Source organism: Odocoileus virginianus, chromosome 31 (assembly GCF_023699985.2).
Source record: "Odocoileus virginianus isolate 20LAN1187 ecotype Illinois chromosome 31, Ovbor_1.2, whole genome shotgun sequence".
Taxonomy (NCBI): Eukaryota; Metazoa; Chordata; class Mammalia; order Artiodactyla; family Cervidae; genus Odocoileus; species Odocoileus virginianus.
The window spans coordinates 13,425,445-13,439,334 of NC_069704.1; the positions used below are offsets into that span (position 1 = coordinate 13,425,445).

Below are 13,890 nucleotides of genomic sequence, written 5' to 3' on the forward strand. Positions count from 1 at the left end.
GCTGGATACCTGGGTCTCAACTGGGTTGGTTGAACCAATTTGGTGATGTCTTCACTGACCTTTTTAGTGAACTGGTAAACTTTGTCTTTGTTGACGTGGTGTGGAAGATCAGCTACAGCTGGATGGTGCAAGCCAGAAGGACAGGAACCTAGACTGGATGAACAGGAGCCCGGAGGCAGGAAAGGTTAGACACCACTCAGTGAACTGGCAGGACTTGTGCTTCAAGTAAGGGCATATGTCTCAGAACAGGAATAGAAGAGATAAGCAGGAGTGGTCAGGCAGGGCCCGATGGTATCAGACTTGGTTGCATCATTCTTTCTTCAGGCACTGAGATTAAAAAAAAAAAAAAAAAAACAAACTTCAGTAACCTCTCATGTTCATATTTCCCAAACTCTTTTCTTCTAAACCATTTGTTTACATTTTTAGTCTGCCAATTTTATCTAGTATCAAACACTGAATTTTTTTTTTTTAATTATTTATTTGGCTGGACTCGGTCTTAGCTGCAGCACTCTGGATCTAGTTCCCTGACCAGGGATAGAACCCAGGAGCCCTTATGTTGGGAGTGTGGAGTCTTAGCCACTGGGCCAACAGGGAAGTCTCTGGATGGCTAGTTTAATATAGAAAAAGCAAATATGTTTCCTCGTGTGAGCTTACTTTGTGGAGTTGGTAGTGCTTCCCTAATATGTTCTGCTAAGAAGGATTTTGAGGCTGTATCTAGGCTCAGTGAGAAAGAGTTCAGTGATTTATTAGCGATGTCTGCTATGGGTTTTGTGAAAAGAGAGTGGTAACTCATATTTAGAATCTAAATGCACATCTGTTTGATTACCTTTTCACATAGCTTCTCCTTCTGTACTGTACTCTTTTATGTGTAATGTATACACTGCACTGTAAGCACAAGATTTTTGTTTAAAGGAGGTGCTCGTCACAACTCAGTAAACACTCTAAGACAGACATGATGCCCTGGAGAATCCTCTCCTGTGTTTGTTTTACCTCTGGGGCTTTTATCTTGATGCCCTGGGAGTCTGTGGACGTTGACTGTGGTTTAAGAGATGCCTCTTGGTGTCTCTAGGACAAAATGAAGAGTCACCCTGGGAACCACTATCAGATTTTCACCATGTCCCAGGCACTGTGCCTCTGCTTTAGAAACACTCTCCCATTTTATCCTCACAGCAGCCAATGATGTAGGTGTTATCATTTTATCAGCCAGAAAGCTTTCTGTTGTACGAAATGTAAAACTGAACCCCAACTGGCTTAAATGCTTAGGAAATTCATCAGTTCACGCAACAAGCAGGCCAAAGGCAGTGTGGTCCCAGGGTTAACTTGATCCACTCTTCTGCTCCATCGCTGTACCTGGAGGCCCACAGAGGCTGTTCTTCCCTGGGGTGAGTTGCTACATGGCGTTAAAAAAGAAAACCCAAGTAGCCTCAGGCTTCCCTGGTAGAGATAAGGAATCGGCCAGCAAGGAGGGAGACCTGGGTTTGATCCCTGGGTTGGGAAGATCCCCTGGAGAAGTGATAGGCTACCTGCTCCAGTATTCTTGCCTGGAGAATTCCATGGGCAGAGGAGCCTGGCAGGCTACAGTCCACGGGGTCGCAAAGAGTTGGACACCACGGAGTGACTTTCACTTCACTTCAAGTAGCCTCACATTCTGGAGGATGTGCCTAAAAGCATACATTCTGTGAGAGATTTGAGTAGACTGTGTAAATTTATTTTGTAGGCCCTACATCCCAGCATTTTAATTTTTCTCTGCTCTTAATCACTCCCAGTGTTTCAGTACTATTTCTCACAGGAAGCACAAACAACTTTTTTGAAAGGATAGCGAATCATCCATTCACTTGCTCAGCAAACCCTGAGCTTATGCTCTGTACTATGAATGGCCCATACCCCTGCGTCTCCTGCATTGGCAGGCGGATTCTTTACCCCAGCAGCCCTGAACAAAGTAAAGAGGAAAAAGGACAGTTTAGGACAACTGAAGCAAATTATTTACAGTCAAAGTCCAAAGACCACTTGAAAAACAAGGACTGTGACCTGAAACCCAAAACAGGATGGAAAGGAATCACTTTTTCTTCTACTTGAACATTTTTTGAAAACAGAAGAGGGGTAACTTGCAGAGTTCCAAAGTACTCTCATATTGAGTACTCAGTAGAACCTTCCTCCGTCCCCCCTTCTTTCCTCCCCCTTTCTTTTTCTTCCTCTTACTTCTCTTCCTCCCCTTTCTCCTCATCCTCCTCTTCTTCCCCTTCCTTCTCTTCTTCTTTCCCTTCTTCCCCTCTCTTTCTCTCTTCTTTTTCTAAATAAAATGCTGTTGGAGGTGTTTTACAAGTAGTAGGCTTAGGTACCAGGACCTTTCCAACAAGAAAACAGAAGCACCATGCATTGTCTCAGAGCTTCATTTTTCTCTTCTGACACAAAAGTTTCTATTGTCACTCCCATGTGAAAGGGGAAATTAGGGTTGGGGGCTCAACTGACCTGACTTCAGGTCTCAAAAATGGAACAGCGGCAGGTTGAGACTCTGACCTAGTGTTCCTTCAGAAGTTTAAATTGCTCCAGCATTGACACCTACATGGTTGTCAACAACAGCTGCGCATCAGAGTTTTCTGAAGAGCTTTGAAAAAAAACATGCTCAACTTGCAGTGGTCCCCAATGTTTTTGGCACCAGGGACTGGTTTTATGGAACACAGTTTCTCCACCGGGGGTGAGGCTGGCTCAGGCTGTAATGCAAGCAGTGGGGAGCTGCAGATGAAGCATCTCTTGCTTCCCCCACGCCCCTCTCCTGCTGAGCCACTGATTTCCTAACAGGCCCCTGATGGGTACCAGTCTGCAGCCTGGGGCTTGAGGACCCCTGTGCTAAAGGCTCCCTTGTCAGACCAATTAATTAACCTAGTAGGTATGAGGCAGACGGCAATGGCACTCGAGTACTCTTGCCTTGGAAATCCCATGGACGGAGGAGCCTGGTAGGCTGCAGTCCATGGGGTGGGGAAGAGTCAGACTGAGCGACCTCACTTTCACTTTTCACTTTTATGCATTGGAGAAGGAAATGGCAACCCACTCCAGTGTTCTAGCCTGGAGAATCCCAGGGATGGATGGGGTCGCACAGAGTCAGACACGACTGAAGTGACTTAGCAGTAGCAGTAGGTAAGAATCGACTTAGGAGTCAGACTCTGAGTTTGAATCCTGCCTCTGTGCGTACTAGCTGTGTACCTTGGCAAGGTACTTAACTTCTCTGAGCCTCAGTTTTCCTCATTGAGAAGTGGGGATAATAACACCATCTTCTTTGTAGGGCTGTACTAAGGGTCAGATGAGTTAATAGGAATGAGACATTTATAACAGGGTCTGTCATATGGTAATCGCTATTTAAAATCCTGCCAAACACACTGGAGCCAACACTTTATTAAATAAATCAATAAAACTGAATATGGTGATTGGTCTTTTTAAAGTATTCCCCCACGGATTGTAGTGTGCAGCTTGGGTTTTCAATCTGTGAAGATAGTGACTCTGGGGATTCTGCCTCCCTAAAAGTTGACATTAACCAGCGAGTGAAGAGAGGGTTTTGTTTTATGATTCAGGCTGTTTTGTGTAAAGGCTGTTATCTGACATTCCTCCCCTCCCCCCAGTTTGTGACTAATAGAACACTTGAATTGAGCTAGCATACACTGCTTTTATACTGTATGTTGGCGGGGAGAGGAAAGTTTGTTTTTTGCATCTTCTAACACGAAGACCTCAGAAACCTGTTACCTGAATTCTGCAGGGACCAATGAACCACAGGGAGCCCGCGGGCGAAGGAGCGCTCGCTATACTCTCTGGGAGTTGGAGTTCCTCAAAGGTTGTGTAAGCTTTCCGTGGTCAGTTAGGAACTACAACTCCCACAATGCCGTGTGTCGCCCGCCCTGCCTCTCTCCAGGCCTCCCAGTACCGTCTCTCGGCAGCAGCGGCGGCGGCGGCGGCGGCGGCGGCAGCAGCGGCCCAGGCACCATGGCCGACGATGGCGGCCCTGAGGAGGCACTCAGTCCGCGGGGCTCCCCGAGCCGGGCGCCGCAGGTTCAGCGTGCGGTCGGGGCAGGCGGCGGCGGCGGCGGGGAGACCCCGCGGACAGCGGCGCTGGCGCTGCGCTTCGACAAGCCCATCAAGCAGGCCTTCTACAACACCGGGGCCGTGCTGTTCGTGTGCCTGTGCTGCGGCGCCGCCGTGCTGGTCTACTTCATCCTGGAGGCCTTCCTGCGCCCGCTGCTCTGGGCGGTGCTGTGCGGCACCTTCCTGCACCCCTTCAAGAGCTCGCTGACGCGCCTAGGGCGCCACTGGCTGCAGCGCCTGCACCGCGCGCACACGCCCATCGTGCTGGCCGCGCTGCTGCTGCCGATCTGCTTCGCGGACTACGGCGTGGAGGCCCTGGGCGAGCAGGCGCTGCGCCGCCGCCGCCTGCTGCTGCTGCTGGGCGCCGGCGGCCCGCTCCTTTACGGCCTTTATAGCCTGGGCAGCTACCTGGGCGTGCAGGTGCTGCTGGCGCACGCGGGCGCGCTCATCTGCCGCGGGCTGGACTACTTCAGCAGCCTGTGGGTGAGTGAGCCCCGGCCCGGGCCCTCGGCCGTCCCGCCGGGCGCGCAGTGACCTTCACCACGCCCCCAGCTCGCCGGGGTGCAATCCTGCTGCCCCTAAGCACGCTGCGAGGGCGGCCAAAGGTCCAGACCTGAGCGCGCAGGCAGTGTCCTGTCCGGCTCCGCCTTCCTTCCCGTGCACCCGAGGGACTTGGCGCCCTTGCTTCCAAAGAGAGGACGGGTGTGGTTCGAAATAGTCTCCCCGTTCGGGGCACGTGTGCCCTGTAGGGAAGCGCTCTTCCGTTTTGCAGGGAGGGCTTTCAGCGCATCGGCAAGTGGACAGGAATTTACTCCTGGTCTTGGAGAGGGAGTGCTCAAAAGCTTCAGTTCTGCTCACGTGGGACTATCCTGGAAGAGACCTTAGAGATCCTAGGCCAGTCTGCCATCCTACAGACAGGAGAGGTGACTTCTTACCAGGCTTGCTGGGGACAAAGAGTGGATTGGTTGAGGCAAGTTTCTCAAGTCCTGGAACAAATCTTTCTTAATAGTTCAGAGCTGTCTCTCCGTTCAGGTGATTTCCATATCCTTTGTGCCAGGCACCTTGGTGCTGAGCCCCCAGGGGCTGTTTCTTGCCACATTCTCTTCTTGGGAACTCTGTGCAGGGATTGCTCTGCGACATTACATCTCCTCCCACCTGGATTTCTTAAGCAGATTGGGTGAAGGAAAGGCATATTTGTGATTCCTGGATCGTCCTGAGCTTATTCTTAGATAATCAGGGAGCTTTAGAGTTGGAAGGGATTTCAAGGATCAACTGGTGACACGTTTCCTAAATCAGGCCAGACTGTAGATCAGTTAATGATCCAAACATTTCACTTTGTTGTTCAGTTGCTAAGTTGTGTCAGACTCTGTGACGCCATGGACTGAAGGACGCCAGGCTTCCCTGTCCTTCACTATCTCCTTGAGTTTGCTCAAACTCGTGTCCATTGAGTCAGTGATGCTGCCAAACCATCTCATCCTCTGTTGTCCCCTTCTCCTGCCTTCAGTCTTTCCCAGCATCAGGTTCTTTTCCAGTGAGTTGGCTTTTCACATCAGGTGACCAAAGTATTGGAGCTTCAGCTTCAGCATCAGCATCAGTCCTTCCAGTGAATATTCAGGGTTGATTTCCTTTAGGATATTTCACTGGGGATGACAAAAAATAAGTGGATATTTAATGCATAAGACTGCTTTTTCATTAATAAGCACTACCATCTAAAAATAAACTTATTCACTTTTGTCCCTGTTAAGTGCACCTTGATTTCAAGTTGTAAAATAATTCCCTTTATCTGTCAAGCAAGGTTATAACTTGCCTGAAGTTATTGGTGGAGTTGGTGATTGATAGCAGAACTCCTGTCTTCTCTAGCTCTATCAATGCAACCTCTCAATTAAAGTTAAAAGTTGATTATATTATTAGGTACTGGACTTTGTTGGGGATTTAAAAGGATTAAGGTACAGGCTCTTGTGTTCAAGGTATGTGTCATAGGTGAGCGTATTCTCGTGGAGATGACAGACACACATCTAAATGTCTATTTCCCGCCAGTTATGGGCCAGCAAGGTATTGAGGAGCACCTCATCCATAATTTTGGGACACTGATGTGTGTGCAACTGCTTCGTGATCAGACAAAATCCTTGGCCTCCAAGAAACTTGTATTATTTCAATTGTGATAGGTAGGAGAGGTGTGGAAGCACCCTCTTGCATTTCCTGGGTAGTTTGTCAGGTGAGAGTGATCCTAGTGTTACTTTGCTTTTTATTGTCTTCTTGCCTGCCACTCTCCAGGAGAGGTTTCTGGGGTCTTTGAGACTGTGATCATCCCAAAGGCACTCAGACTTTGAACAAATCTAAGGTTCACATTCATGGAGCAGCAGTTAGACGTTACTTCTCCTTTACCTTGTTGTTTTAAGTTCAATCAAGTTGATTGAATGCCCCTTGCATAAAAGGCAGAATACTCTATGCTGTTAAGAAATATACAGATTACTATAACTTGATTCCTATCCTCAAGAAAGTCAAATCTTGTCAAATTCAGACATGCTTATAGATCCTGCTAACATTTTTGACTGTTGGTACTGTAGTTTATTGTAAATTACTATAGGCAAGATCAAGTAGTGTATCCACCAAACTGTAAGAAATTAGGAAAGAAAGGCCTAACATATATGAACGCTGTATTTTCATAGTGAAGTTAGAATTGAATACATGGGTATATTTGGCATGACTAATGAAAACTGGGGCATTTGAGCCAGTCACTCACAGATAGTGAAAAGAGATGAGGAATTGAATAGTTGTGAAAAAGTGCCCACAGCTTAGTGTATATAGCTATGAATATCTTTTTACTGAAGATAAATGCCTTCCTTATATTTTATTTACATAATTTTTGTATGGGTTGTGGATTAACAGAAGAGAAGTAAGGACCAAGGTTAGCTAGATTAGAAGAGAGGAAGGAAGGTAAAAGCAATTAATTATTTTAGCTGATTAGCTAAAGTGATGGGAGGAAGGGCTAAAAATCCCATTATAAAAGGCACAGAATGAGTTAGTTAAAAGAGGGTAGGAAGTGGTGGCGGGCCTAAATTGAGGGAGTAGAGCCTGGAGGTTGATCTGAGTTGGAGAGAAACTTGCGGTTGTGCTTCTTGAAGCAGTCCTTAGGAGCAGCTGGTTGGATGGGGGTGAGCTCAAAGTTAAAAGTGTACCTGGGAAGCAGAGACAGGGAGTCCTCAGCTCTCTGTCCCAAGTGCTGAGTGAGGCCTGAAGTGAAGTGAAAGTCGGTCATGTGACCGGGCAGCTTGCCCTCTCTCTGACTTTTCTATCTCATAGTTCACAATGGTTTGGTTTTGTGAGCCCAACCAGGTCTGCATGTGATTTAAAAAAAAAAAAAAAAGAAAGGAGTCTTGATGCCTTCTAGACAGCTTGAAAATTTGAGCTGCTGCTGCTGAGAAATATGGATGGGAGAGATACGGATGGGCAAGGTAGAGAGAAAAGTGAGTTTCAGCAAATCTACATTTTGGAGAGCCGACAGTTCATGCATTTAAGATCCAGTTTTTGAGCATCTGCCACGTAGTGGTAGGCACTTTCACGTGTGTTATTTCATTCTCACAATAGTCATGTGAAGTCAGAGGGATGGATTTCATAGGTGGGAAGATTTCGAGATTGATCTGTTCATTCAGTAAATGGTACTTACTCAGTAGACCTATCAGCAGTTGAAGGCCCTTTGTCATCAAGACCTTCACTAAAGATTTTTAAATGTTTTCCTCCAGTATGTTGTGGAGGAACATTTTTTAGTTTAATTTTTTTTTAAGTACAAACTGATTTTAGTTATTAGGGAGAAAAAATAGAAGAATATCAGGGCTACCCACACATGATTCCCCCAGACACCCCTGAATTCCTGTAATCTAGAAATCTTAGTCAGCTCTCTTTTATCTTTATACCTGTTCATTTATTTCCAAGTCCTATCCCGTTTTCCTTTGTAGTGTCTTCAGCACCCGTGTTTTCCTTTGTTACCACATTATCCTTCCCATTCAGTTTCTATTCCCCTTACTTTGGGGTTCCTTCCGTTTCCTAGCTCTTCTCTTCTCCTAGTATTCCATCCTGCCTGCAAGTGAAATACTAAGCATTTATAATATGGGCAATTGTAAAAAAAACAGTTTCAAGTATTGTATTGACTTAGTGATTTTCTAAACACCGGGGAAAAAAAAACCATCTATTGCACCAGACTCAGATATATCTCAGTCCTTAGGGTTTTGGTCGTCTTTTCTTGGTGTAGAGCTGTCAAGATAAATCTAAAAAGCTCTTCTTCCTGCTCCACCGTTTTTCTTTGCTGGGAGTGTTTTAGCTTTTCCTCTCTCCTTTAGTTCAGAATTGTTAGAACATTTGAAGACATTTACAGTTTTTGCGGTAGTAATGGATTTGTTTTCTCCATGGCCTCTGATTGCATTGTTTCCATTTACTTCATAAAGAAGTATAAAGTGGAAAGAACAGTGGCTGAAAGATAGGAGTGTAAATTCTAAACTGGACTCTGTCAGTAGCTTGCCTTGTGACTTTGAACAAACCAGAATCCATCTCTGGGCTACTCAACCCTAGTTGTGTGAAGTGTTGGCTTATCTTGAATGATGTCTAATTATCATCCTAATTTTAGAGAGCTTGAAGAACCTGATCAGGGAATTCCTAGGTGGTGTTAGTAGTAAAGAGCCCGTCTGCCAATGCAGGAGACACAAGAGACATGGGTTTGATCTGCGGGTTGGGAAGATCCCCTGGAGGAGGACGTGGCAACCTATTCCAGTATTCTTGCATGGAGAATACTGGAATGGACAGAGCAGCCTGGTGGGCTACAGTCCACGGGGTCGCACAGAATTGAGCACGATTGAAGTGGCTTAGGGCTTCCCTTGTGGCTCAGCTGGTAAAGAATCCGCCTGCAATGCAGGAGACCTGGGTTCGATCCCTGGGTTGGGAAGATCCCCTGGAGGAGGACGTGGCAACCTATTTCAGTATTCTTGCATGGAGAATACTGGAATGGACAGAGCAGCCTGGTGGGCTACAGTCCTTGGGGTTGCACAGGGTTGAACATGATTGAAGTGGCTTAGCACGCATGCAGGGTTCCTGGATATTTGGTTTTACAGATCCTAAGAGTTTGGTAGTACTGCCAGCAAGGCTCTTTGGGATTGTAGATTAGCCAGCCGGCCAGGCCTACTCCATTCCACTTCTAGGTGTGTTTTGCTTGCCTGGCAACAGTAAGGAGGAAAGTTTTCCAGTGCTTAGGTTCTTTCTCATGTAAAGACTTTGATTATAAAATATTCTTGACTCTAAGTTGCCACATCATGAGGAGAACAGAGTTTGCAAATTATAATAAAATGGTTTTAAAGGAGATTGAAGTATCTGAAACAGTGATCTGATTAGGGCTATGATTTAATCATGCATGCATGCGTGTTAAGTCGCTTCAGTCGTGTCCGACTCTTGAGTTTCCTTTAAAAAATTTGAAGTATGCGATCTCTCATTTTTTTCCTTGCTGTGCAAGTGATACTAATTCCTTAGGAATATAGCTAAGAAACAAAAACTTGTTAGAGTCTGGTTGAAAAGTATCATAGGCTTAAAATCTGAAAGCACGTCCTCTGTGATCCTCTGGTTCAGCTTCTCACTGAGGGCACATTCTCCTACTTGGTCTTCCCCATCAGCTTTTGCTCAAACTTCTAGTGACAGTAGCTTATTTCCTTTTTAGATTTGTTGTTGTTCCGTCGCTCAGTTGTGTCCAACTCTTTGCAGCCCCGTGGACTGCAGCACACCAGGCTTCCCTGTCCTTCACCGTCTCCCGGAGCTTGCTCAAACTCATGTCCATGGAGTCGATGATGCCATCTGACCATCTCAATCTCTGTTGCCCCCTTCTTCTGCTCTCGAATCAGTTTATTAGAAAAATTCATCATATTAAGCTGAAATATGTTGCTTCCTAATTTCCACCTGTGATTTCTGCTCTCAGAACTATAGAAAATTGTCTGTTGCCTCTCTCAGATGACATTTCCCCAGCTATTGGAAGATAGCTGTTGAATCTTGTTTCCTTCTCTTTCCTAAGCTGAACAATTCCCCCCCACCCTGCACCTGTGTCTGTATCTCCTATATTGTAATTTCCATTTCTTTTTGCACTCTGAATTTTATTGCCCAGGTGGTTTGATAGTGCAAGTCACTGAAACACTTTCCCTAATGTACTTTTATTAATAGGCATTCACACCAGTTATACTTCTGATGAGCTATTCTCTTCCCATTCTGTATTTATATAGCTGAATATTTATATAGCTGAGCAAAACTTTGCATTCCTCTCTATTAAATTTAATCTTACTTGGTTAGCCCATTGTTCTAGTTTCAGAACATCTTTTTGAATCATTTATATTCACTATTCCCAACTTTGTGTAATCTGCAAGTTCAGCTAATACACCTTCTAGTCTTTCATCTAAATTGCTGAGTGCATGTTTGAAAAACAGGGCTGGTTATGCTTGTGTCACATACCTCTGAAGACTATCCATTTGCCGAGGATAATTTTTATTTATTTATTTTTTAAAATTTATTTTTTATTTTTTCTGAGGATCATTTTTAAAGAAAATTTCAGCAATTTGTAGTCATCAAAATCAACTGTTTTTATTTTCCCTTGTGAATATTGGAGCAGCTTTTCCTCTTTATTTTTCTGGAACTACCCTTTTCTCTCCTTATTGTTAAGAAAGTAGATTCTGGACCCAGATCCCCAGGTTCTAATCTTGACTCACTTTTTAGGTGTGTTACCTAGGGCAAGTAACTTCTTTGAAGTCTCAGTTTCTTTCATCTCTAAAATGAGAATGATAGCGGTACTTATTTCCTGGGATTATATGGGTTAAGTGAGTTCATGTATATAATGTGTTAATATAGAGCAAGGCCTAGCCCATGGTAAGTGCTATATAAGTGTATTGTTGTTACACACAGATTTTGTTATGAGCTCTACCAGCCTATCTCAAAATTCTCTAAATTCCCAGGGTTAAATCTGTGTGGTCCTACAAGCTTGAACTTTTTTGAGGCAGCTGTAGACTCACTTCCCATGTGCTCATACATCTGGGATTTTAGATCTCTTTAATATTTCATCTTACTAGTTGCTTGAAGAAGAATATTTTAATGTCCTTTTCGTTATAAAAGAATTAGTGCTTGTTAAAGACAACTGGGAAATTACCAAAAAAGGAAAAGCAAAATCTTATCCCCTAAATACAACTTATTAGTACATTTCCTTCCCCCCACCATGAAATAGATATAATCCTGTCCTATGTGTTTATTGTATTTTGCTTTTTCCTTAATAATATCTTAGGAATATTCTAAGTTATATAGTCTTTATTTAAAAAAGCCTGCTTTAATGATTGCATAACATTTTATTGAGTGAATCATTCAGAGTTAACCACGTCCCAGTTATTGAAACTTTAGGTTATTAATTTTTCAAGGTCCTAAATTAGACTATGACGAGGTTCTTTACATTTTACCCTTTTTCAGGGCTTATCATTATTTAATAAGGTCCCAAAACTGAATTCTCAAGTCTGAAGCTATAAACATATTTTAGACCTGAAGTGTATTTTGACAGAGATGATCAAAATAAAGTAGGTAGTTTTTTTCTGTCTTTTGTAGTAACCACATCAGTTCATTTTTCTTCATTCTCTGGGTTACAGCCTAAAGTCCTTTTTTGTTTGTTTTAGTTTGTCTATATTTTTTTCAAGGTTTAGGTTATTTTAATAAAATGTTGGTGCTCGCGTTTGTTATAGCTTATGTATTCTTTCCATCTTTTGTGTGTGTTCTATTAAAATACGAGGTTATTTGAGAGTTTCTGTGTCAGCTGCGTTGATGGTTTGTGAGTACTTAGAGTCATTTAGTTTTAGTGTAGGCAAAAACAGGAGGGGGCTCTGGTTCACCTGTTCTGTTCTCACGTCTTCCTGTTTTTTCCTCTGGTAATATTTTTTTCAGCTATACTTCCTCAACTGTGTGTAACTCTGGACTAGGTTTTAACCATCTGTTACCTAGGTTATTTCAGCAGGGTCACACTTCAGCTGCCTGCCTTCTTTTTAGCTTTCAAAAAGTTCTTTTAGTGGTAACGACCATATTTTCATAGGTTGTAATTGAATCTTTTAACCTGCTGCTTTTTCGAAAGCTTCCTTTCTTTCTCTCTCTCTTTTTTGGCCATTGTGTGAGGCTCTCAGGACCTTTGTTCCCCAACCAGGGATCGAACCCAGCCCTCCTACCGCCGTTCCCTTCCAGGGGTGGAAGTGTGGAGGTCTAACCACTGGACTGTCACGGGGATTCCCACTTGTTTCTTCTTTTCTTTTGTAAATATTAATCTATAGAGAAAACTTTTAAGAATGCCACAAGGTGAAGCTCTTAATTTAAATCCATGGCTTAAAAATTGAGTATCTTAAGTATCTTTATGCATGTTGTAGCTTTTGAACTTAAATGAAACTGTACTTATGTATTTTTTGTTAAAGATATTTAGTATCACTGCATGGGATTTTAATAATAACATTAAACAAACCTGTTTATTTCAAAACTTAATTTATCAAGGAAGAGGAAAAGAACCTATGCCCTCTTCTGTTAGCACCACCAGCCGTCATCCACATTGTTCCCACAGCTCTCATGTAGAGGCTATGTAGAGGCTCTATGTAGAGGCTTGCAAGTTTTGTATAATTGTATGTTTATTTCACATGTATATGTTTTACAGCTGTGTCTGTATTTCATTTATTTAAGATCTGGACCTTGGTAGTTGGCTATGTGTTGGCTGTTTCATTCAAGTGGAATGCAAGCACTGAACGCTACTTGAGAGCAATGTCAATTCCTGTCTGGATTATATTGCTTTTTCATTTAGGTGGGTCTATTTTTTTTTCCTAAGAAAGTCTAGCTTAAGGTCAGCAGCGGCTGACCATGTGAATCAAAGCGAATGTTTTGAAGTTTTACGTGTTGTATTTAAAATTCTTTAGTCATTTGAAAATGTTCTGGCTTAAACAGTCATTAATCTTGAATGAAAATGTTATACTTTAAGATATCTACTTTTAATTATATGGAATGTCCATTTTCAAAAAGTTCTTTTGAGAATAAATATTGATATATCTTAAAAAGTAGAACACACGTGGACTATCCTGGCTGTTTCTGAGTGTCTTACTTAAGGAAGATATAGATAAGCAGTAAAAATGACAAGAGGTGCTCAAAATCATGTGAGAGGAACTATTAAGGGAACCAAAGATGTTTACTCTCCATAAGAGCAGAGCACCCGGCTACAGGGGAGGGGAGAGGTGGAGACGGAACGATATCAAATATGGAAACCTGTTTCACGTATTTGAAGGATTCTGTGAAAGAGTGGTTTAAACAGATCTCTCTGACCATTTGGGGCAAGTGTCAGAGCAAGGAGTAGCTTCAGAGAGACAGGACTCTGTTTAACGTAAAGGATGATCAGTGTCAGAGCTGTTCAAAGTAATGAGTTTCCCTGTTATTTAAGACTCTTCACTGTTAGCTGAGAGGCTGCTAGGATGTTGTAGAGTGATTTTTCAGGGACTGATTTATCTTTAAATCAGTCTTTAAATTTATCTTTAAAACTTGATGGAAACATCAAGTTCTAATTTAAAAACAAAATTCAGTAACCTAGAGTCGTAGATAGCCTATTAGAAGTAGTTTTTAGAACTGCTTATTGTTAGGAAGAAAACTAGAGTTGATTGGAAGTATGTCTTTGCTCAGAATCTGATAAGGAACAAAGCATAACTTTCTAGCTTGCTGACTTGGAATGCTAAAGGAATTTCCCGACAAGATCCCCTGATATCTGTTGGGGTTCATTTTGAGCTGGGGAAGGTAGAGGAGGGA

General features: G+C 43.2%; 1 protein-coding gene across 3 annotated transcripts in view; it reads left to right on the forward strand.

The window, feature by feature from the left end:
- The first annotated feature begins 3,908 nt into the window (after positions 1 to 3,908).
- Positions 3,909 to 13,890, forward strand: part of TMEM245 (transmembrane protein 245) — an 80,710-nt gene continuing 70,728 nt past the window's right edge. For 2 of the 3 annotated variants that reach the window (XM_070459333.1, XM_070459334.1), the window contains exons 1-2: positions 3,909 to 4,554; positions 12,787 to 12,904. In XM_070459333.1, coding sequence (XP_070315434.1) covers positions 3,973 to 4,554; positions 12,787 to 12,904 — 700 coding nt within the window. In that variant the 5' untranslated portion in view covers positions 3,909 to 3,972. The remainder of the gene's footprint in view (positions 4,555 to 12,786; positions 12,905 to 13,890) is intronic. The other variant, XM_020892395.2, reaches the window with a different exon arrangement.